This window comes from Platichthys flesus, chromosome 10 (assembly GCF_949316205.1).
Source record: "Platichthys flesus chromosome 10, fPlaFle2.1, whole genome shotgun sequence".
NCBI classification, from domain to species: Eukaryota; Metazoa; Chordata; class Actinopteri; order Pleuronectiformes; family Pleuronectidae; genus Platichthys; species Platichthys flesus.
The window spans coordinates 15009397-15035839 of NC_084954.1; the positions used below are offsets into that span (position 1 = coordinate 15009397).

At 42.9% G+C, this 26443-nt stretch overlaps 1 protein-coding gene across 1 annotated transcript in view; it reads right to left on the minus strand.

Moving 5' to 3' along the window:
• Positions 1–25538, minus strand: part of LOC133962061 (latent-transforming growth factor beta-binding protein 2-like) — an 83727-nt gene extending 58189 nt beyond the window's left edge. Inside the window, exons 1-3 of the mRNA XM_062397498.1 lie at positions 24535–25538; positions 21735–21808; positions 10301–10562 (exon numbers count right to left, since the gene is read on the minus strand). Coding sequence (XP_062253482.1) covers positions 10301–10562; positions 21735–21808; positions 24535–24995 — 797 coding nt within the window. The 5' untranslated portion in view covers positions 24996–25538. The remainder of the gene's footprint in view (positions 1–10300; positions 10563–21734; positions 21809–24534) is intronic.
• Between the last annotated feature and the right edge of the window lie 905 nt (positions 25539–26443).

Consider the following 26443-nt stretch of genomic DNA (forward strand, 5'->3'; position numbering starts at 1 on the left):
CCATCTAACTAATTGATACATGAAATCACAATTGATTTGTCAGTGTGTGATGTGTAAAAATCATCATATGTCATTTTAAAGTGATTTCTGCACCACACTAGTGCTTAACTTTGAATAATTACTAGTGATATGGCAAAAAATTCTCAAACAAGACTTTAACAGCCATTTGATGTTGTTGTACAAATGAAAAATATTTAATCTGCACATGAGTAAGCTGTAATGGTGGAATACCAGCTGCTTTGCACTATGCTAATCTCCTATGGGTGTCAACTGGGAATTCAAGGTCATGGCCCAAAAGATTTAACCCCAACTAATTCACCACTTTGAGCGGTTTGACACCACGTAATTGATCATAAGTTAAAGAAGACACCAGTGTTGCAATTTTGTATCTGTGAATGGAGTGTTGTGTTTTATCTTAAATGAACAGAGGCATGACCATTCAGAGAGGGTTTACAGAAACAAACCAATGGTAATATCATAGGGGAAATACTTTAGACACATAGCATGACAGATCTCTGTCAATTCTTCAATTGATAGTGTTACTATGCCAAAGGCTCAACGTGCTCAAACAGTGAGTCAGTGTAAGGAACAAATGGCTAAACCCAGATCTTTTTACCACTAAAGAATTTACAGCTGAAGCACAAACATCCTTTCATGCTGAGCCAGGAAAACAAGATGTGCAAATGTGTGTATCAGTTCCAAGTTACGTGAACATAATATCAGCAGAGCATAAGTTTCATGCACACAATGTACTTTGAATTGCACTTTATCCAGCCCAACCATTACCAATGATGGTCTTGTGATAGTTTGCCAAAGGGTTTTGTATTTTATTACTTTGGAAGTCCTACAAACAGTGATAACGAGTGAAGCAAGTTTTGCGACCAATCCAACTTTTTTGTGATTTAGATAAGTGTCACATACACACACATCACTGTAGCTCAGTGTCTGTGACGGTGGTCAACAATCATGAAGGTATCCGGACACTGCAGTTGGTGGACAAACCATCACCTGTCAGAAATGGCCTCATCACAAAACTTTGCTATTGTTCGGTCCTTTTTAACTCTGAAGTTTTACTTGAAAGGCAGCTAAACGTCTTAAGCAACCCATGGTTATAAAAATGAAGTGGTTTATGGATAACACCAGTGAAAGTAGAGGAGAAACTAAGAAAAATCTTCAAACCTGAGTTGCATGAAACCAAATAGACCATAATTAGGCCTCCTAGTCAACAAAGTTGGGCTAACTAAGTCGAATCAATGCATTACAGATGTTATTTCAAATGTGAAACTAAATCTTCACTACACAGATGTACTATAAGAGTCATATCCATCTTCTAATCTAACCCTCAGCAAGAACACTTGTAAGAATATTTCCCATAATGTTGAACTATTCCTTTTAAGAACCTGGATTAAATATTTCTGGTTAGATCTCAAAGGAAAATAAAATCTCTGTGCCATACTCTATTGAATGGATGAAGTAAAAAATGTGTCCTGGCAACAAACACAGATTTCACTCTTGGAAAAATGAAAATGAATGAAAACCAGAATAGTTGAAATATAAGAAGAAAAAAACAGTATGATGACATTTTTACTGACTTGTGCATGATTTAATTAAGCGTTACCAGTAGTGCCAGTAGTCCCGTATATGTCCCATACTATAAAAAACATCAAGTTGCAAGAACATCTACAGAGCTTTACCGATAAGCTCCTTTCTCCTGAAACAAGTTCTTCATGTGTGGATGCATCAGGCCAAACATCAGTGAGCAATTAATTCCCAGTCTTTTTTTGATAAAATCTCTACTCATTATGACTTGGATAATTGTGGGTCCTGGCAGAATATTTCCCCTTGTGAAAATCTGGGTGTGTCTGAGGGCTTATCGCACCAGCCACAGAGGCTGGATTAAATCAAGTTTTCTCTGTCTGGACGGCCCTTCCAGGAATCCCGTTAGTAGCAGCCAGAGCCTGGGTGAAATGAATTACAGAGGGGCTGGGTTGATTCAGAAAGCTTTTTCTTCTCCCCCTAGGGAAGGGGCTTATATTAGTGCAGCAACTGGGCCTATTGCACACTGGAGAGCGCACAGTTTCTAGTGAAACTTACTTAGCGAAGGCTGTTATTTGGATTAGCCAAAGTGCAACATGGACAAATGAAGGGATGAAGTTCCACTTAATTTTATAGCTAGTACAACCCCCCCCCCCCCCCCTCCACACACACACACACACACACACACACACTGTTGGCATGAAAATAGATTTCTCGTGAATTTGACCTCATTGAGGTTTTCAGACATTACATGATCAAAACATATGACTACTGCAGTCGGGTCGATCACAGGCCAAAAAGTGTGGAATAAGCAGTTACCTTCCCATCTCCAGGGGGGGAGTGGTGGTGGCAACCTGTCTGTTTTCACCTCAGCATTTTGTTTCAAGCTATAAGAAATCCAAACTGGCCTGACTCTGGATGGAGGCGAGGCAGTGTGGTTGCTGCGGTTCGGTGGCCAGAATCAAAATGCTTGGAAACATGGGGAGCAGAGGGGCTATCCAATACCACCCGGTTTATTTTAGTTGCTCTGATCATTAACTTAGTAAAATGCCACAAGACAGGTCAGCAGGAAGAGCCATTACAAAGTGCTGACTGAGACCGTGCCTACGCAGCCGAGTGTCATATGTCAGATTGCTTTGACTGAAAACCAATGAGGGTTTCCAACAACAGGCGTGATTGAGGGAATATTTGAACAGACCTGCAACATCGGTTTTCACGGCAATAAGAACTTTAGCAGACATTCACAGAGAATATGAGGGAAGAAAGATGATTGCTGGACACAAAAGAAGAAATGGGAGCTTGAGCATGTTCGTTGCATATGTTTGCCGCCTTTGGAGGTCTGCTACACTTCTTGGCCCCACAGGAGCTCAGGTTGACTGGTCCCATGCACAGACCTACTGCTAATTTGTGCTTTCAAAACATTCCCCAATATCTGGGGGACGAGCCTGATTGATGCTGCTTCCATCTGCCTCAGCTCCAGAGCTGGAGGCTAGACTGCATTCTGGGATAGACGCCCCTCTTCCTATAACTGCTGTACAGTATCTGTCCCTCCGACAGCTGCATCTGCACAGGCCTGCTGGATGAAATAGATTTGGCTGCAGACGCCGGGCCTGCTGGCTCTGCAGCACAGAGCGTGTTCTGCATGGGGCTTCCACAGTGTTGGGTTGGAGAGAAAGAGAAAGACATATCTGTCCCACGCTGACTGCTGAGTTCTCTATGGTCTTTTGTTCCCTCTGGCTTAGCAGGAAGCCAAACACTCATGGGACTCGTTTGGCTCTGTGTTTGTAGAAAGAAAAAAACACCAACTCTTCCTGGTCTGGCTTATTCAATATTGTTGTATGTTTAGCTTCCACATGTTCAAAAATCTAGAAACACTTTTACAACATACGCAGAAACAGTCTTGATTAACAAAATGTACAAAATGTCAACATCTTGTTGCACTTCCGGCATATAGAAAGTTCACCTGAGGACAGGGTGTTAAACCCGTAGTGGCACAATGCAGTCATCCAGCATCACAAAACCATGTTAGAGGATGTCCAAGTTCCGGAAGGCCCTATGCCAATTGTATCGGAAGAGAAAATGCTCACCACATACCGAGCTCAGGGCAAAGGTCAAGTTTGTAGCACCAGCATGCCAAGACAAACACGCCTGCGATACACCAACTGAAGCCCAGTTGACCCCGTTCAAGTTCATTCCCATTCTACCCACGCAGGGATACAAATCACAGCTCTGGACAAATGGTCATATATCTGGTTTGAAAAAGAGCTAGAGTCTCATTCATTTGGGAACAACACACACAACCTGTGGGAATAACCCTGTCCTTTCCCCCTCTGCTCTTCTGTAGGTATCCTCTGCAGCAAAGCACATTGCCAGGTGGTACAGTGGGAACACTTTCCCAGGCTGAATGTTTAGATATATGTTTTAGGTTTATGAACACTCATATCTGATCAAAGCCAAAGGCATCAAGAGTATTATGAGATGGAAAGCTACCGGTGGATTTGGGCTTCTCTTAATTTATTAGCCTCTCAGCTGAGTTATGAGAAACCTGTTGAGTGAATTTCCACTGCTCCCTCACAATCTTTATGATCATATTTATTTCAAGCTTGGTGCTTCTGTTACACCCGATGGCTTGAATTCCTCTCATCATAGCATCCAAGAACACTAGTGATGATTGTAAAATAATATTTCAATACAGGTGCTGAGGTCACCTACAGGATTTTGACAGGGACTTCTGTCAGCACTGGCTGTGTGGTTTGTCTGGAGTGGGAGTGAAAGCAAGTAGTGATCCATGATTAACATGGAGAACTCCCACTATGACCACAGTTTCCTCTGCGAAACAGCTGTGTGGCTGTGTGCTAAGCCCTGAGTCAACAAGCCAGAGAACCACCAGTCCTATTAGTCACTGGGCAAACAGTAGGGCTGATATTAGCAGTTAATGCAGAGAACGATGTATGTATCACCCACTTTAATGATCTTTTTTCTCCATGTTACTGGGTGTTTTTTATTTTTATTCAATGTCTCAGTGTGTTACTGGGTGTAACCAAATTCATAATCATCCCTAAAGCAGATGACACTTTACGAAATTGTACAGTGCAGTTATTTTAGGTAATGGGCCAAAAAACGGATACACATAAATGTTATGTGAACATTTAAATGTCATGTTCCCTGGCATATATGCACCATCCTCCACAATTGGCAATCGCAGCAATTTGTTTTGTGCCACAATCAACACATCAGATCACAGTGAATTAATCAATCAAAAATAACATTGATACGTAATTTCCTTACATAGTGGCCTCATTTAAATGTTTTTTTTCACATAGTGATATTGCAGATATGTCAGAATATAGCCTGAGTAAAAATACCTAGTGTGCATCATCACTTTTTTTCATTTGGGCCATCACACCAGGGGATAGCTGTGTAATTGCTGCACTTTCATTTGATAAAAAGGTAGTTGAAGCAGACCATCAATGAGAGTTCCAGCTTTTGCCACTATACTTCTCTTATTGAATACAATAAGAAAAGACTTGATGACGTTGTGGAGCAGCATGGGATCATGAGAGTCGTTGTCTTTACCACCAATGCAGATTAAAATCTACCTGACGTGACTCAGGTGCAAATCATGTTCACATATGATGTAATATATTAGAGTCTTATTCATAAAATGCAGCAATTGATGATGAATAGTTGTGATCCATTAAAGGGATCAATATAAAGGGGGGGGGAGAGATTCCTCTGGATCTGGACATTGTTTATAAAATATATAACCCAGGTCTGTTGGTTTTCAATGCATTATATATTTCCATTAATAAGCATTCAAATCCACATCATGGTTCAGCTCTAGTTCAGAAATTATGCCTGTTTAAGTGTATGCTGTCACTTTATAGCTCTGTTATCCAGGTAGGTGCTACCAGCTGTCCTGACTCTGATTATGTAACATAGCCCAGAGGGAGATAACCTTTGGAGGGAAGACCTGCTAACTGCCCACACATCCTGCACGGCCCTGCTCTGTTTCCTGCAGAGGACTGATGTAAGAGAATTGTAGGGGTGTGAAGTTTAGCCTACATGACCGACTCTATGTGTTCACCACTAGCCCTGACCTTCATACTAGGATATGACGGACCGGCTGTGATGTACGGGGTCCCGTGCTGACAGGGACAAGCCCTCCACTGGTGAGCACCGGGCTCACAGGAAACACTAGGTTACGTGAAAGGCATTTGTTCTACTGCCTCAAATGAGGAAACTGTTATTTGTTTGCCAGCTGCAAGTGCCGGGATGTAGCTATTTTCAGTTTTACAGTTTAAATCCCATATATCAGGCAGCTGAGACCTTTGGGACACAGTTTAAAGGGTCAGAGGAAAAGGTGGAAGACTGGAGACAGCAATACAAGAAGAGGGAGTATGGAGTTGTGTTGACGTCTCACAATTTTCGCAGAGCAGGAGGCTCCTCATATGTTTTGTCCATCCCAAGGCTGCCACCGATAAATGTGCTGAACTCATTCAGTGGGATAATTCATGAAACCGTTTATCCTCTAAAATAACATTTCATTGTGGAGGTGTGCCTGAACAGCGCTGACAACATGTCTGCCATCATTCAATTGCGACAGAGAGAACTTACAGCTCAAACAAGCTCAACTTTTGGATGGAAGGATTTGTTATGCTTGATAGAGAAAGAGTGAACATTACAAAGGTGTGTTCAGACTGACTGTGTTGTAATTTTTGCCCAAATTGATGTCAATTCTTCTGGACTAGTGCCAGATGCCTTCCCAAGTACAAACAAATTGTTTCACCACTTTAGCACATTCTACACATGGTGGGTAGGCACATTATGTTCAGGGTTGATAACTGATAGGAATGGATGGACGATTTCAAATGATAAATCCAAATTATACCGCTGATTGGCTAACACTACACATCGGATATACACTATTAGAATGAACTTCTAAGGGAAGCTTTATCAATGTTTTATGTATTGCAGGTCATGAATCTATCACCCCACTCAGGCTTACATCGAACTTGTGTCTCTTTTGGCGGAGCTTAGTCCCGTCATGGCTACCCCTTTGAATACGGATTGTTTTGCTAGGTAGATAATAGCTAATTTCTACACAAGCTTGCTTGGGAAATATTTACGCAAACAATGCACATAGTCCAACAGTCAAATTTAAAGAAAAAGACTGGGTAAAATTTGCCTTGTGCTATGTCTGAACACTATACAAAACTACAAATGAACATTGTGAGACTGCTGGAAACTTCAAGCCTATAACTGTTAGACAGGATATCTTCAGATCATAAACCTTAGCTAAAGCTGGAGTCAAGATCAACCCCAGGAATCACTCTTAGAGCTTCTGAAGTCAGCAACGTGCATATAACCACAAATTCTGAATTATGTTGGTATGCTATTGAATTAGAGCAATATGGCTAGTGCAAAGGAATTCCGTCATAATTTGATGCTATATTATCAATAATTTTGGTAATTAAAAAAAAGCTACTGTTAAATGACAAAGAAAAGGCAGCTGCTACTATCAAGTGTTATTAAAAACATTCTCTGACAGAGCAACCAGACTCCAAAATCTGTTTTAGTTGCTGAATGTCTAATGAGAAAAGCCTGTGTTTCCCCCCTCACACATTTTAAGTGCTGGTCTACTGAAGATTGAGATAAGCATCATCTTAATTGAGATGTTGACAAACCTCTTAAAATCCACCGCAGACACTAAACTTTCCCTGTCTGCCGCCTGCTGACGTGCACACAGTGGGGTTCCACAATTGGGAACCACAGCTGACTAGACAGTACGTTTAACAGATTATAGACTTTTTACTGGCCAACCACCCTCCCTTGGTCACCAATTTGCCTACTCTGTTACTCTTGCGTGTTCCTTTTTTTTTTATTAATCATTCTTTTTGTTCTGTCACTCCTTGTCTACTTCTCGACATTATTTCTTGTTCTTGGCGCCACTTGACAGGCCGGGTCAGTAACAGGGTGCTCCTGACATAATGAGCTTAGTCCGCTCCAAGAAAGACATATATAGTACCTCACACCTTCGCTAGTTGGGGAAAATTAGAGGTGACTGGCTGAGTGCTGCATGTACAATGTGGCCTTTGCTCCCTCAAGTGGGGGCAATGCGATTTATCTCAGTGTCTGTCCTCCCCCACTCCTCTTCTTACTCCTTAATTGAGCCTTGGCACTGGTTTTGTCTCTCTATCTGACTCTCACTCTCTGTGACATCACATTGCTCGTGCTTTCCTGGCTTTGGAAACAGTGGAACCTTCAGGCTGTCATACGAAACCAGGACTTGCATCCACCACTTCTCCAGGGGGAAGATTGTTCCACCCGAAAATATAATTCTGGGCCAAGAGCATCCTCGAACGTTTGCAGCAGTTCATGAGGGCTGAGCTTGAAACGTGCATTACGCGAGCATTCAAATTGCTTCCTGGAAGTACCAATGAAGAGGAGTAAAGTGTTCAAATGATTCTTAGCCTAATGTTTTAATGAAGACGTTTTACAATTCTGGCAGAAGTTATTATTTGTCCTGATGAGTTCAGGGAAATCTGTCAACCTGTAATTGGATTAGACTGAGCTGCGTGCTTGGAAATGTTGATCTACAGCGGGGGGAAATGGCTCATCTTGAACTTAACAGCACCTCTTACAAGCAGTTAGTCACTTTTAATAGAAACATGGTAGTGAGAGTAGTCATAGTAAGGGCATTCGTGACTCAGGAACACTGTCTGCTTCTTACGGTGTTGAACCTGTAACCTCGTCTCTTTCTCTCGTCCCAGATGTGACTCAGGACGCAAAAATGTCCTGTGAGTCAAGAACAAAGCAAACATACGCATAGCAACTGTGTGACTCTACAGAGGTCTTGTATTGATTAGAACATTTGGGAAATGGGAATTCATAAAAAAAAAACTCTTTAATGACCCATCTGCCAACACATTTAGTGGATTTTCATTTAGCTACCACAAACATGTGGATGGCTCAGCCAGCGTAATTCCATAACACCAGCAAAAGTACAAAATAACATAAGACCTTCTTAATAATCAAGAGGAGCACCAGAAATGTCAGAGGTAACAGAGCATGTTAAAGTGGTTTGTTGGGGAGAAATAACCCAGATGACAAACTGGCTAAAAAGTGGATGATGACCTCAGTGCCCAAACAAATTATGGCACTATTACTAACAGTGAGAAGATTAGAATAGTGCTGGGCCTGAGTCCAAAATTGAATATAATTTGACTAGATAAATCTAAGCCTGTGAGCAATAAAGGCCCATCAAAATACTCCCGGAAACAATTACTCTCTTTCAGCATCCTTGATCTAGAATATGGATCAAACCACGGCAAAGTGATTAATCAAACCAAAAAACCATTGGAACGAAAACAGTCAGACGGTCAAGCCAAGAAACTGTTAGCCCTGCTGATTAGCAGTCTTTAGAGAATTTGCTGAACGCACAATAAGGGGCTTTAGTCTGAGCAGCTATTAGCCCGATATATTGTTTTCACAACTATTACAAAGAGTCAAAGAACAAACTGAAACAGTGAAAACCTTAAGAAAACATTATCCTCAAGCTCTATTTTCATAACGAATAGCTTTTTTATATATATATATATTTCAGTCTGGTAAATCATGTTTTATTTTCCTATATTTTAAAGATTTACCTTAATAACTTTTTTCAAGCTTGGCAGTAATGGCAGCAAACGCTTACTTACTATTTGTTTTACTATAAGCGTATTAAGGATGTAAGTTGTCATCTGGTTTGATTTATTGCAAGGATAAACAAAACCAGTCTCGAATAGAATTGCAATGAACTACTGTTTGTTAAAGAGTCTTTAAATAATTTCTAATAGCAGGGTGTGTCAATTTGTTTTCTGTGAGCTGGCCTGTATGTCAGTAATGAAGGTTAAAAATATATATTTCTGTGTAAAACATATGTTCACACATTTTTTTAAGTTGTATATATGCTCTTAAACCATAACTTTTAATTAAGACTATAAGTATTATTAAAAAAACAATTTGGTGAATGACCCTATTTTCTCTAGCCTGGATGCCAGACAAACTCAGCCCCGCCCACAACATATTTGGTCGGGCAGTTCTGACTAGAATTGTGAGTCTGACAACGTCAGCCTATATTTTCTCATGAATTACCGAGCTTTCGGGCTCACTACCAGTTCAAGATAGCATCAATTATCTGATAAGCTAGCGACCCCCAATATATATATATATATATTTGTGAAATTAATGTTATCATTTAAGTATTGCAAACTGTTAGTCAAACGCTAGCATCAGGTTACTGACATGCTAGCTAACTTTAACACCCGCACTTTATAATCTCTTCGTAAAAGTTGATGTCATCTGCCAAATAACGCTAGCATCAGCTAACTGATACGCTAAGTAACTTGTTTTTCTTTTGCCCTCTTTTATTTTGCTCTTTTGAGTGAATGTAATACAACTAATTATTGTTACCTCTTCAATAATGTGAAGCTGCATGAACAAGATACCAGGGGGAGGTAAATGGCACAGCTTGGAGAAAGCTCAACGCAGTATTGTGACTGAGCAATGCTTACACTTGCTAGTATGTTAGCCGTTAGCTTGCCAAAAACAGCAGTAGTCCCTCGATCATCATATTACTATCATATTACGCTTTCTGGTTTGGCCGGTCAATAAGTTAGAGTTGATGTAAAACCGTCACACAAATCAACCGTATTTGGCAAAGCTGTGAGGCTCTTTCTTGCTATAATAAGATGAGTCAAGGAGGCACAGCTGCATCACTTACACAGGCTGTCTGGTGGTGGGGGGTCGTGGCGTCTGAACCTTGGTGCTATCGATGGCCTGCCTCTCCGAGGGCCTTCTCCGCGGTTGGTCTCTCTGGAAGGGGCTGGTGCCGGGATGAACGCGTCTCAGGGAGCCGCCTTCCCGGATGTACACCTGCTCCGGGGCCACCTCCTCACAGCGGGGGCCCTCGAAGCCTGAGCGACACACACAGGTGTGTGGCCGGCTGCAGGAGCCGCGGTTCTGGCAGGGGGGCTGGCAGTCCGCTGAAGAGAGAGCACAGAGGGAGATCAGGTTTTCGGCGGGTCACGTTCGAGCGCGTCCCCCCCTTGGAAGAGGGAGCAGCTAGGCTTTCCTGCTACTGCTCCTTTATGGCTTTCCCTGATCTCAACACTGGGGCTCACTTTAAATTGATTCAATCACGGGGCCATTAGTTTCACTTCTCAAGCTTTTTTGTCCTTTTCATTCAGGGGAGAGCCTGGAGGGGCTGTCATGTTCAATTTCTCTTGAGTCTTTAACTGCACTGTTTCGTCTAAATTCATATGATCACTTACATTAAACCCTTATCCAATTTCTCACTGAGCTATAGCCTGCGCCCCGCCGGCATTTCTGTACTGGGCGATTTGCTAAAAATACATTTTGGTCACTTATCTAGAATCCAATGCGTGTTTTACTTTAACATGAGAAGTTAATAGGAAAAACTGGTTATTGAAGGCCGACAGAAAATAGCTGACACTTCATCAAAGAAAATGCCTGTGGAGCTGTATCAACCCAATCCGGAGGGGCTTACTGGATGTAAAAGATGAATGTGTGCATAATATTTATCAATCGTCTGCAAATACACAGCGCTGAGGTCACTTTATGGTCATGGAAAAACAATCTGTGTCACTCCATCAGCCCACCCTCCCATCACACTCCAGATTCTTGGAGTGCTGAAAGTCCTGTGGCAAACAATTTAAAGTAAACAAGCTCTCGATCTTGTGACACAAATGTATGTAGTAAACGGCACTTGAGGATTTATGACATTGTCCTCAAACAGTAAATCAGGCTACTGGTCTGTGGTGGCAAAAGCAAACAGCGGCACTCAGTCAACAGGGCTATGGAATGCTATTGAAACAGATGCTGCGGACGCTGACAGATCGCAGGCAGGATTGCTGCCACGGCTCTTGGCAGCGAGGAGTGCTGTCGCAAAAAGGGCCCCACCGGGTTCGAACGGTGGTGTACCTGCTGCACACTTCCTGTTAATGTGATAGTGTTCAGTCTGCAGGGCCACTCTCTCTTGCTTTGAAGAAGAAGAAGAAAGCACAGTGGACCCCAGAAATGCTGTTGCTGATGAATTGAGCTCAAAACTAAAAACGCGCGTCAGACCTTTATTTCCACTCAGCTCTGCATTTTGGTTTATTCAGACCAGGGAGTACGTTAATTGAAAAACCACCGCATTGCGCATCGTCAGCCTGTGGTATGATGAGAAAAACTAACAAATTGAAGATTAAATATCATACAATCACCACTCTCTACTGCTTTATGCTGAAGCAAATTGTATTTAGACCAAGCGGTTCACTCAAGCATTTCGTTATAACGACTCTGAGGAAAATGCAGACTCTTTTTTTGATGAAGCATACACGTTTAGAGAAATGTGGTTGTGGATTTGTATAACTTGGTATGTGATCCAAATTTTCCATCATGGGATGAAAAAGGAATTGCCCGAGCTCTGTTTGGCAAGGAGTTAAAAATATCATCTGACTAAAGTACAGGCTGGCTGGGTGCCATCGTCTTGTCCAAAGTCTGTTTAACCTCAAGTCTGAGGATAAAGCGGTGGCACAAATGGGCCACAGAATCCAGTGACATTATACTGCAGGGGGAGAACTCTGTAATGTGTGAAGCTGCATTCTTCAAATAAACCATCTGAAGTGAATTGAGAAACGGCACGGGGCAGAAAAATAACCCAATAAATGGTGCTTCACGGCCGGCTGACGATGGGATATGCTGACAATCCAGTGACGTGCGACCTGATTTCAGTTGTGAGGCACAGAATTGACACCAGACAAACATGTCGGCTGCACTGACAATAGAGCGGACAGGTCAGTGACTCCGGGCCTGACCTGTGGCCCACGTGAACCCTCTTGCTTGGCTGCGGTGTACAGTGTATCGCCGCCTGTCTGTGTTGTCCCTGGGGCCTGCCTCTGGGCTGCTGAGCACATTGTCACAGTAATTGCTGTCGTACAGATTTGTCTTGCACATCATTAAAACTAATTGCCTCACATTCTGCCTATTTCACAAATATGTGCCGCAATTATCACTTTGCAAGAGTAACAATAAAAAGTGAATCCGCTGGAAATAAATGGGGAGAAATCGCAAACATTCCTGGCGTTGCCACTTAAGCCTTAATTACAATTGAGAGCGACTGGCCAAGTTTTGGGAGAATGTGTCCGGATCCAGTCATCTGAAAAGACGAGACTGTCAGACTGCTGTTGGCAGCTCTGAACCTTCCACACAAACATGCTGATCCAGGAGAATCAGTAATAAAAAACGTTCATCACAGCAAAGTTGTTTCTTATTAAAATAGATTTTTTTTAACTTTCAAAACTTACTTTTACTGAATGGCCTTTACTAGATGGTATTCAGCTTTAACTTATGTTTCTTTCAACCTTTCTTTTGCATTTACTTTTAATTGATGTTGTTTAATACAATATACTTGATTTGATATGCTATTTGGTTATTTTGCTTGTTGTCCTTGTTATTCTGTGTTCTTGTTGTTATTTGCAACGTGTAACAGCTGATTTTAGCTGTTGTATGAATAAAGTTATTAATATCATTAAAGAAACACTATGGACAGCTGTATTAAATGCAAATACTCCTCCTGCAAGTGGTTTTCACTTGGTTACTTGGCTTTTTAGAGCAATTCTCTTCATACATTAAAAGCAAGCCTGCGGTTTTTAATTGAGTTAAGTATTCCTCATAGTGTCTCAAGTGGATTGCTCTTACCTGTTATAAGCTTAGGTATTCATAATTGTGTCTAAGGAAAACCGCCATTCTTGCCCCCCCCCCCCCCCCCCCCCCCTTTTTCCATTCCACTGAACTCACATTTCCAACTCGGCACTCATTTCCAGTCCATTACAATCCACCAGAGATTCACCTTTCCCCTCTCCCTGACTCACAGTTATACAACCCATCAAATCTTTATAGTCCATTCATTCAGCAGAGGGCAATTTGAAACCAATATCTGAGATAATTCAAACACGTGGAGAAATCTCCTCACTTTACATAAGTCAACAGTTCGACCGGAGGAAACCTGACAGTCCTGAAAATAATATTGATAATGAAAGCAATCGCAATAATGTTGGCATTGGCCATTATGAGATTAGGAGGCTGTGAGCTGCTCCGGGGATTAGAATTCTTTAGAATATGACAAAAGAATCAACCGAGGGCCTTTTCAAAACATGAAACAATTGAAATGAAAGCGAGGAAGAAAGAATGAAAAGTAAAAGGGTTAGGGTTAGGGTTAGGGTTAGGGTTTGAGCCACCTACTCAACTTAATGTTATATTGAGGCCACCTCTGAATATACTACATACTGACCATTTTCCCAATAGAGGTAGAATGGGTGTAGGTACGTGCAAGTGGATGCAAAGCTTAAGAGGAGGTTAAAAGGAGGAATATGCACTTAAACATAGGTCCTGGAAATGATGCAACTTTGGGCAAAACAGCATCATCCCAGACAACTGTAAACCTCAGGTGATTGAATATATAGTCTGGCAAACCTCCTACGATGACAGCAGGGGCCTCTGTGCAGGACTCGCCGCAGACCCTCGCAGGTCCCATGAAATAGGTCAAGTGTTTAAGACTGTGGGAGGCAGCGGGGGCGAGAACAGCTCCAAGTTTCACCTCTCATTCAGACTCGCTATCCACTGAAGAAGTTAGATTTGGTCTATTGAGCAGTTAATACAATTGCCTCTCAATGCTAATCATTTCAAGTGAGTGTTAATCTCTTTACGACATGTGATTTCCACATGGCTGCCAGAACAATCCCAATCATCAGGTTTGGCAAAGGCTAACTCTGCTGCACCGGACCACTGTTACTTTAACTCTGCATGCTTTTATTAAAGGTTCACAATTTAACGTCTTTATTGTTCTAACAAGAAGCAGAAGAGGAGAGTCTGACACTGTTAGACTGATCCTTTGTTTTCTCTTTGTGGTCAATCTTACGACTGTAATATTTCACCGGATGAAGGTGCCTCTGTCATAAATCCACATTATTCAATCACAGTGTGAGGTTTTTCTTTCCAATACAGTAGTTGGAGCTTTTATTCCCCTAAACCACCTCAGCTCCGGGGAGGGATCTAGTTAACCTACATCTGACCCACGACACTGTGTACATTACTTTTAGCTATGCTATATCATGCCTCCACCGCCCCCCACGAACTCCCAGATTCAGCTCCTAATGAGCCACATGCTATGTGCACTGTGTGGAGGATATCTGGATCTGGGGGGCGTGCGCCCGCAACTTGTAAAGCTGACTCTGTGAGACGTGGTGCTCACCAAAACCCCACAAACCCCACCCTCCTGGGGGATCACATCCCAACAACTTCCATATGGTCTTTAAGCAGGAGGGTGCCATGATATATTGTTGTCTATAAGCTGCCTTAACAACACTGCAGCTTCATGGAGCGTGTGGCTGACTGAAGGAGGAGAGGGGTGCTGGAGGGGGGGCTGCAAACATCATCAGGAGCATGTGAACTTGTGTTGCATCATGAAATAACTAAAAAGCAAATAAAGCAATTTGTTGGACAGTTGTGTAAGGTAATTATTCAGAGTTTGCCTTTCACATACGAAGAACGCAGTGGGAGTATTCAGATAGGGGGAAACATGTTTTTGTTTATTGGCCCTTATCGCCAAAAGCTCTTTAATGTCGCTGTCTTTCCAAGTCGACATCTTCTTCTGTGTCTCCTTCGTGTACGGCACCTCTTTTTCATCCTGAGATACTTGTATTCTTTTCTTTTCAGTTTTATATCTGTGGGCTGTTAGAAACGTCCTCTACACACCCATTCGCTCAGAATTCCCCACACCTTATCCTGCTGCACTCTCACTTGGGCTTACTCTGACATTTTTCAAACATTTTACTAGGCTGATGGCGAGAGAAACTCTGGAGAATTTCCGCTGCAACTGACTTAGGCATCTGCTTTCTCACACAAAGCTCCTTCGGATAATTTCATGAGAAAGTCCAGAGTTAAGTGTATGTCTGAAAACACAGCTCAAGCGCTCTTCAAGAATTTACATGGCCAAGATTTTATGTTCCACTTCCTTCTCCATTATTTTTGTATTAGGGAAACACCTCAAGTTGTACAAATAAACAATAAAAGTAAAATTCTTCAGGAACGTGTCTGGGTTCAGACCCTGAGAACTACCTCATTTCACCACAATTTTGTCTATGGTAGCAATTAGAAAACATGTGTCACAGGAGGCCGAAGCAAGATCCATTTGCAGCCTACAAACAGACACACCAGCTGGAGGGGAGATAGCTGCACTCCTGGTTCAGGGAGACAAAGTCAGAGCGAGCTGTCCCTTGTCTATGTTAATGATGGGTTTGGGATGATGGGGTGTGTATTGATTACAGGATCTGTCTAATGGCCCATAACTCTCTGCAGGGCTGCCAGGGGAGTGTTATTCCCCTGAACTGTGAACTGTGCAACCCCTACAAATCCACGCATACGACATATAAAGCTGAGGAGGGCCCTGGCTGTCTGTGTTGCCGTAATTTCTAACCCCGGCTCAATGACAACACTAGAAACCACGGCGTCTTAAGAACCTCCTGGTCTTGTAAAACAGAGGAAGCCACTCAGGAATCTTGGTTCTCTTCAGTATTTGGTCCCTTTTTTTTAAACATTTGGAATAATACATTCTTTGTGGTTATTTCAACTCCGCAAAGCTGCAGAATAAATATGTTATTTAATAAGGTTCATATAACTCATGCTTATCATAAAATCAATTCTCAACAAATAATCTGCTGTAAATGTTCTGTAAACAGTATATTGACTTACTGTATTTACAGTGTCACTGCTGATGCTAATGCGTTTAGTCCATGTGACTCTGTGGTTCGTGGCTCTATCATGTGCTTTGCTTGCACTCATGACTTCTAACCGCATATATACTGTTCTATGCAGTGTACTTTACACACCGTGACAAACCTTTACTTATTCAGTTCAGACATTGGTTATGCACAATAAATCTCTTCTGCGAGAGATGAAAACAGATACTACATGTGGCTTGTTTAGATGAGAGCACATATCACGGTGCTGGATACCTGCCTTTGAGTGAGCTTCTTGAACAAGCATGTGTTTTTGTCTGAAAGCAGAAAACAAATCCTACTGGAGGATCGGGTCTGCTGTGTTTGAATATTCTGCGGGTTTGTCGCTAAAAGCAAACTGAGACGGCTTGGATCTATTAGCCGAAGATGGTGAACCTGCATTTTTTGGGTACTGTTTTGGAGGTCAGAGAACGTTAACACATGTAGGTCCTTGATACTTTACCAGCTGCTTCACACATGTCATACCAAACAAAAGGAGCATCATTTGTGTTTTAGGTTTAAAACTAAAGACTGACTGGGATTAATGACTCAACCAATAAAGCAAAGGGGTTGTTTTATGGAGTATTTGAATTATTTCACATTTTGATGACTCTAACATACATGAAAACCTTATTTCCCCTTTTGGGTTATATGTGTAAAAGGAGGTCACAATAAAAAGGTAACAATAAATGTTTGTCTGAACTCATCTGGAGCTGTGTTGGAACAAGAGAATCATGCTTCACTCAGTAATTTGGTTTAATGTTGTGATGGCAGAGGTAAGCAAGACAGCGATTTTTCTGCTCAAGGAGCTATTTCAGGGTTGGGATGGGGGGGGGGGGGGGTCTGAGCGGCACAGCAGGCCAAAGTAAGCTGGAGGGCAATCAAAAAGAAACTACAGTGCAGAGTTTCACTCTGTCCATCACCAACTGCTTAAGAGACTGAAAAACAACCTTATTCTTCCACGTGAATGATGCACCTTTCATCTGCACTCTCTGAGACAGCAACAGGTTTGAGTCAAGGGCCATGTGTGTGCGCTTCACTTTTTGTAAGTTGGGGGGGGGATCAGGCTTTCAGTATTGGCTCCACTTGCAGCATGCTGCCATATGTAGCACATGCCTTCCCCAACACATGTTGATGTATAGTGGTGACTGCAGAATCTATAAGCCTGCACTTTAGGGAGTACTATCAGCTTGGATATAAAGTAAAGCCAGTACCTGTAGGGAGTCATCCCCTGTTCTGGAGTCTTCTGTGTTCTCCCATACCTTCACTCTGTGGGCGGTAGACCATGCCATTAATCCAATTACTAAAACAGCCATGTCAACTGGAGAAGCCAGGGCAACATGACATAACTCTGATTCATAGTGACCTCGCCAGACGTACGCCAACACCTACAGTGCTCCTTTTTTCCACCAGCATAGTAGGATTCTTTGTCAACTGCTTGGGTCAAAAATGTAATATTTCATAAACTATTGAATAAATTGCATGCTTAACAGGAAATTATGATATTTGGGATTTTAGAGGCATAACCATTGGAGGCTTTCCTTCATGTCACCCTCAGGATGAATTGCATTAACTTTGGTGACCCCTTAACTTTTCTTCTAATGCCACCATCTGGTCAAACTTTTAATCAGGCGAATACTATGAATTCTGAGTAATATAACTTAGGACTCATCCTCAGCTGTGGTAGTAGTAGCTAATATTACCATGCTAACAAGCTAAACTAACATAAGGACTGTGGTTATTATAATACTTTCTAAACATTACTGCAAGTTAATCATTAGTTTTCCTTGTCACTTTGGGCATAATAGCATACTGATTAGCAGACTGGTTAGCATTTATCACTATACTTAGAGTTAGTATACACTCATAGAGCAGAGAGCATGGCTATACACTCTTCATCTTGTTGTAGTTGGTATCTTCACTACTCCCACCTTTCTAAAGAGCTTATCGCTCAGGATAGCAACAAGTCTGATCCCATGGATGAAGCATCTCCACATATTCCTACTATCCAGAAATGTAGACAAAGTATCCCTGATACGAACGATGCCATTTGTGCATTTTGAGCTGGAGCCTGTTATCTAGCGATCAGGGGGTGGAGTTGCTCAAGAGAACTTTTAAAGCATCACATCATTTATTAAAACCAAACTTACCTGAAAAAAATCATCCCTCAAACAACTGTGATAACTACCTTAAATGACCCCGAGAGAAAATATTTGACATGTAGCCTACTTTGACCTTTTGGTTTGGTCCATGTTCCTGCTAACACGGAGGAGTTGGGACACCAGGGGACAATAGAGATGCTTAAGCCTCACTTTGGGGAATTGGCATGTCGACCATCTTTATGTAGAGTCTACAATCAAACGTGGTAGCTTTTCCAAGACTCAGTTATTAAGCCAGGTTTGAGTGAAAGCCCCATTTAAGAGTAAAAAAAACAAGATTGAAGAAGAAGAGATACAATTTAGACCTAATCTCCGGTAACACAGGCTTTAAAGGTTCTTACTATACTGTTTTTTTTCCTAGAAATCTTGTAAACCATGACTTCATAACAGTAATTTAAAACAATATAAGACAGTTAATGGGGGGTTACTGTATTTATTATGAAACATGCCAGTAACTCAAACTTTCTCAGAATTCCACAGGTAATCAACTGTTTTGTAAACAGTTTTCTGTGTCCAGTCTCAAGACAAAGAGGTGGTGTATGGTGCACATTTTACTGAACCCTGCTGTTTTCTCTTTTCTCACAATTACTCTTTAGGCAGGTGTACAAATACTTCCACAGATTATTATTATTGGTATGTTTTATGAATCGTGTGATGGTGAAGCATTTGTTTTACATTGGTGTGAGATTCTACTGGACTTTTACAGTTACCTGCACCATCTGGAGCATTCGGCATGAACATCTGATCCACTTTTGTGTCAAACAGTCGACAGTTACAGTAATGCAGACAGTCATTCTTAAGTCTTATATCTTAGGCAGGACTACTGCTGGACTTTCACTGGGCGAGGCTACAATAGGGCCTCCCTCTGCTCTTCATCTAACAAACGGGAACACGCGAGCAGATGTGAATCTCAACACAGCAGGGGGAATAAATGTTTAAGTGTATTGCTGACCCAGAAACGAGATGCTCCATTCACTTTGACGGCAGCCTCGATAGAGCCAACCCCACACCTGGCCTCACTTTACCAACCAACCACAACACACCCACCTTTGATTCTTGGCCACCATTAATAAAATCTGAAATGTAAAACCTCAGCCACAGAAGAAAAGAACCCTTTTTTCAACTTGACACGCAGAGAAATAAACATGACACAGCCGTGAAAATCAATGAATGCTTTTAATGGATCAAAGCTTTCTATCACACGACACTGGCACACTGAATTTGCTTTCATAGACAAACAGGTCTGCTAACCATCCACCCTGCTGTAGAAAACAAAGCCGTCAGCACCAAACCTGTCAGGACATGGGCAGCACTGAGTCCTCAGAGAGCCTCCAACCACGCAGACCCAGGGAAGCCAAGACGAAGACCTTTTTAAACAGTAAACACATGCAGACGCGCTCCCTGGACGACTGGAGATCCAATTCCTGTCATATATTTGCTCTGAGCTAAACCCAATCGAACAAGAAGGTATTGTTAGGAGGCCATAACTCCAGACACCCAATCCAGTCTCTTGGGTGAAGCCTGCAGCTGACACTTTTAATATCAGACATTACTTCGGCCAGAATTTCCCAGACGCGGCTCAGAAACGATGTGTTTTTACTTATGCTCTCGGCCAACAGGTTTGTTCCTTTTCTTTCCCCCACTGTGAACATGTTTTCTTGTGTTGCCCTCTCTTTAAAAATGAAAAGAGACTCAGGCTGGGGACGGAATAAAGATAGGCTGAGACGTTTTTTTCCTCCACGGAGGTCCTCTACGCGGGGGCTTCCAGTCCCAGCTCAAGTCTGGGGTCTTTGTGTTGGCACCTTGCCTGCCTTGGGGCTTCACTCAGCTGATGATAGCATAGCCTCCAGTCAGATCTGGGTGAGGGCCAAGCCGTAAGAGGGTCCAGATGGTTGGAAAGACCCCTGGCCCTCTCAGATTCACTGGCTTGTTTAACAGAGGCATGTTAGACTGGACCTGTTACTTACTGGGCACATTATAAGTATTTACTCTTTTAATTTAGGTGACTGCATCTCCATGTGAGATGTAATTTACACCCTGGTAACTGTGCCTTTAGCTGGGACCTGAGAAAGTGGAGGGAGGCTTTGCACTGGGCAGGAGGGAAGGAGATCTAAATAGGTGACTGCTGGAGCCAGTCTGCTGGTTGTGTAATGGACTGGCTGAAATGTGAGTGAATGGCGTGTGTGTGTGTGTGTGTGTGAGTGCGTGTGGAGGAGAATTAGCTAGATATGAAGAAACATTGGAAACAGTAAACAGCAACAGTAAACAAGTCAAAATAATAGATAGATAGATAGATAGATAGATAGATAGATAGATAGATAGATAGATAGATAGATAGATAGATAGATAGATAGATAGACTACAGAGCTGTAATCCCTATATGTCATTTGCCATATGGGTTTTCACTTGTAAAATGTAAAGATAACTTTTACTAAAAAAGCCCAAAACTCCAATGGCAGCCAGTTATTTCAGTCTGCAGCAACAATGGTGGTCATAAACGAGAAAGGGACACATGACATGCAATCAGTGAAATTGCTGTAGACATTTCTATTTAAAGTTTGGCGTCTTTATCAAGAACTGGTCCAAAAAAAGACAAGGCTCTGCCGTGTCTACACACAAGTTAAATAAAGAAATATCACTGTTACAATGAAAAGCAACAACCTGCTGCGTCAGTGCTGCCTTTAAGAAAGTGGCTAATTATTCGTTCTCAGGCCGTGTCCTCTACTGCACTCTTAATTATCCGGCTGTGAGGAAATCCAGTAGCACTGTGGTCCAATAAAAGAAGGAGCAGTCCCACCCATAATTAAGGGCTTGTGTCTCAGAGAGAGCCAAGCGCTAAGTGCTTGTAATTTCCACGTAAGGACCTTACATGAAAAGGCAAACAGCACATGATGAACATGACCATAGGGGCAGCATCGCTATAGGAAAAACTTTCATAGACTAATTCCGCTTGACAGGACAGTCATTAATATCCATTAAATGTGTTGTTTTTCAGCCTGTGCACATAAGACTGTAAAGCCTCTCTCTTTTGAAAAGTGTTCTCCCTCAAAAAGCTCTACTGTACATGATGCTTGTCAGTGTGCTTGTGTGTCTTTTCATGACCTTGGCTACCAATGCAATGAAAACTGTGATCTTAAGCAGAATGAAAGCGTATACATGTATGTTACATGCTTTTCTTTTTAAGTTTACAGAAGAAAGTTACGTTTTTTTTCCTTACGTTTAATGCAGCGATTGGTTCCTCGTGCCACGGCCCAGCCAGAGCAGCACTGCTGACCTCCGCAGACATTTGGCCTGAACAAAGGAAGACAAAGAACTGTTATTAGATAACTGACAGCACTGCTTGAATCAGACTTTAATATAAATAGCATCTCAATAAACCATAATTGAAGATGTGGAAGGCCTCAACACACAGATCTGACTGCAAAGGCTGCCACCGTTTCAGATCTCCCCGGAGTGGCTCTTGTATTGATATGAACACAGTTTGCTCTATAATTGCATTTTACTTGATAACAATGTCAGGGCCCGAGTCACAAAACTCACTCTGAGCACGGACCCACAAGTCCTTTGCTCTGTTATGCGGAGTCCAGAGTGAAAACAAATACAGAGTTATCTGAGCCTTGAAGGGATTAGACACACGGTACATGAAAAGCACCCTGCATCTTCTATAAATCACTGAGCAAATGAGAGATGACAAGTTTTAAACAGTTAGAACTGGATTCTTTGCACTCTTTAATCCTCGCTTGCGGTGCAGGCCAATTTTTTGCAGCAAGGTAGATGAAAAGGCACCAGACCGCAAGAGCAACTTCGGGGCAACAGTCAGCGCACTGGCAAGGATCTGTGTCCCGTCATCTTTTCACAAGACATTACAGTAAGTGGATGTCGGACTCACAGTGATTTGAGAAGATAACAGGGATTGACTCATTGACCTCGGGCCGGACGGCGCTCATTAGATATACTGCAAGGGTTTCTGAGGCGTCACAGGGGTAACATGGAGTTGGTCGGGCCCTCTAGCAGGCTTTAGCTTTGTCGTAAATCAAACACATGAGGCCAGGGCTTATGCCAAAGACGTCAGTCAGCGCGCTGGAATTCCATCACTGCACGTCTGTGATGGAGAACTTTATACAACACTATTAGGATCACGCCCCCCAGGTTAAAATAAGGATAACACCTTGTTCACACCTTGTTATATTTTTCTTCTTTAAACCCCAACATAAAGAGGTGGAGTATCATTTCACCGCTGAGCTATCTGGATCAATCAGCCTGACAGGTGCACTGAAAGGAGCGGGGCGGGACGCAGTGAGCCGGTGTGAATGTGAAGGCGCGTTAAGTGAACCCAGCGCCGCACTGTGCCGCGGGGTTCAGTAAATGAGCACGCCGTGTGGGAATTCCAGGAGGAAATGTGTCATGAGAGCACTTTCTCTAACAAGCAGCAGATGATTCATCTGAAGCTAATGAATCAAAGTGTTAAAATCACCGTGCAGACTACTATAAGGTAATGTTCCCACAGATTTATGTAGTGCTACCTTTATGCCTCAAAGAACCCTATTCATTTAACACTGAAATATGTCTTTTTGGCAACGCCAGCCAAGGCATGTGCCCCACGCTGCAATAAAGCATGTTGGATCTCATACTACAGGCAGCTATTTTCTTTAAGCGTTGCCGTAAATAGACGGCACCTCAATTCAGCCATGCCTCGCTGCAGCTGTCTGAGTGACACATGTTTTTTTTTTTCTAAACATGTGATCGATCAGTGCCTGTTGATGGTACAGCACATTAATTATATGGACAGGATCCATAAAGTGCAGCACATGATCGCTGTCACTCACTCCTCTCGGGCGTTAAGTGGTTAGTATTAGTTTTCACCGTCTTTAATGACGAGAGTATCTATAGCTAGCAGGTGGGTGAGGGAGCAGACTCGGGGCATGGAGTGAAATGTATAGTGCCTATACTACAGGCCATTAGTCACTCTGCTTTTCATTTTCATCACATCTTAGGCCGTACTCGGATGAGTACATGTTATAAGTAGGGCCACAGATGGCAAACCATTTGGCTGAATCCTCCCATTGCTTGTAAAGAGTCCCCCATAAATTGGTCATATAAATAATCCACTTCCTAAAGGCAGGGGGCCCTGTTATGACACACAAAGAGATATATTTCATTTCTATTTCACTGTCTGCAACCCAAAGTGAGCCACTTACATCCACCCCTCCTCAGATTATTATGTAAACACTCTCCCCCCTCCAGTGTATATCATGCTTTGTCCCTATGGAACAAACAGGACTGAAGGGGCAAGGGTTCATTACACAAAAAGAAAAGAGCTCTTAATATGGAAACATGGGCTCCACCACAGAGACACAAAAAGTTGGGCAGACTTGCAGCATTGAGAGAGGGCCATTGGAGAAACAGGTGTTTCTGATCACGAAGCAAATTTGCAGAAATGTTCACCAGCTAATGCTACGAAACAAGGCCTGCAGGCAACATGCACGAAACTGGGGCACACACACTGAAGTAGTCTGCAGCCTCAGTCTCCTACTAGTATTTAAATACACTGTAATGTGTGGTAATGGGAGGAAAATGTGATAATGCAACGTTGCATGAGCATCTTAACAGTTCAGACACAGTTCAGCCATTCATACTTTTCAATATTAAGCATCCACAATCAGTCCAGTAATCAATAGCACAGAGTTTCACCTCGGCTATTATTCCATGTCCTGCCCTGACCTCGATGACAAAATACATACATGACTGTAACTCATATGTAGAGAGAGTGCAGCTCTGGATGTCAGTCTGTGTTGAAATGGAGCTGCACTCTGCTGCCTGCGTTTTGCTGTGGGTTGTTCAGTAACATTATCACATGTTGTTTTGCCTTACAGGAATAAAGATGCTGCTTAAGTGGGCCACCACACAACTTAACAGTAAACCACGTGGGCTGATTTGCAGAAAAATAGGTCACACACATGACAGAGGGTGCTGCTGCTCAGACTTGACACTGGGGAACACTTGGTTGTCACTCTTACCCAGTGAGTCTCCCTGTGTGGGCAGAGCCGGGCTTGCTGCTCGGCTTGCGGTTCACTCTGGTCCTCTGCTGCTGGCCGGCTGCTTGTCTGGCGGTGCGCTGGGCAACATCCCGCGGCGCAGGGGACTGCTCCTGCCGGGAGACTCCTGCAGCATGAGGCGGTCCCACTCTGGATGTCTGCCTGCCGTCCACCCGGGAGGATGCGTTCCTGGGCAGGCGGACCAGAGTCCTCAATTGGCTGGTTCCAGGGGAGCTTTCCCCGGATGGTTGTCGTGAGGATGCCCCGTCCTCCGAGGGTCCTCGAGGCGTGTGACCTTGACTCCTCACCCGGGGCTGATGCGCCCGGTGCGCCCCTGCGAACTCCTGCCTCCCACCTGTTGCTGCTGTGTCTTCGTGGCCGTCGCCAACTCCCATGAGCGCAACAATCAAAACTGTCAAAATTGCAAATCCTGCGCGGTCCATTTTTACGCATGGAACGTTTTTGAAAACAGTGCGTAAAAAGGGGAGATCGAGTAACGCTTGATCAAACAGTAAAATATGAGAAAATGAAAAAAAAGTATCAGGCTACAAGTGTTCAGCAAAGCGACATCCTCTCCCAAGAATGAAAAAAGCCTGGATACCTCCTCATAATGTCCAGGTAGAGACTTAACGCAGGATGTCTCCAGGTTACCAGATCAGCTCCAAGAGGCTGAGCTTTTCTCCTTCCAGCACTAATAAAGAATCAACTTTACGCAGACAGAATTCCATCTGTTTCGAAGTGCGTTGAACTAGATGCGTAGTGCGCAGCGCGTCGGCTCCAGAGGCTGCGCTGCTACTCCAAGTGAGAGAGAGTTTGAATCGTGCTCCCATGAATATCACCACCTCCTTGGATCTGAAGTCACCACTGGGATACTTGTTTTTTCTTTTCTTTTTTTTTTTTTTGCAGGGATTGTGCGCTGCTTTGCGAGAAGAAACTCCCCCTACGTGTGTCGACTGTACCTTCCACTCGCTGTACACCGCTCGGTCCATGTGCCCACACGCACTTTCTCTGCCAAGTTACATGATGTCAATGCGTCTTTTTCTAGTTCCTTATGGCGACTGCATCTGCATCAATCGTTGCAGTCAAGTTAAATCAAGACAAACAGGCATCTACATTGAATAAGAATTAAAGATCTTAACACTTTTTCATATGTTTTTAAGTCAGGATCATCATTGTTGGATCATTTAAGTCCATGTTGCCTCCTTCATGGTGGATTCATTCAGTTCCATATGTTCCATAACAGCATGACGCATTTTAATTGCTGCAGCTCTGCTTCCACTTATAATAATATACAAAGAAGTGCATCCCAGCAGTTTGTAGGCTACGACTCCCATTGATCTTGTAAACTGTTGAAGCAAAAGGTTCAACCTCAAACTCAATTTTCTGGAAAACTGGTCAGTTTCTGTATCACAACCCATTAATCTCTCTCTCTCTCATCCACGCTGAATCATCACTTTCCCTCTCACTGTCTGGAAACAACACATTACTCTTCTTCATTTTTTCACTCTCATAAGATCTTAAATAATCAAAATAGAGGTGGATCCCTCCTCTCATTCAACCCACAAAGATGAACATCTCTCTCTCTCGTCCATGAGCATACCACTCACTGGACTGCAACCCAAAATACACAACAGAGGAGAAGAGAGGAAGACGAGGCGTCTGCCCATTCTTCTTCTCATCATATCTGAGAAAAGTTTCAGCAGGAAAACTTAAATACACAGTGTCCTTCCACCAGACTCCTCTTTCCTGTTATCTCAAACATGAAGTGGAGACTTGGCCTGAGCACCACAGCTGACTGCAGCCCAGCTTCAAACCCATGGAAAATCTAATTAGAGAAAGGGGCTGTGTTCGTCTCATGACTGTCCTGCAGTGTCAGCCCACCCCTAGGCAT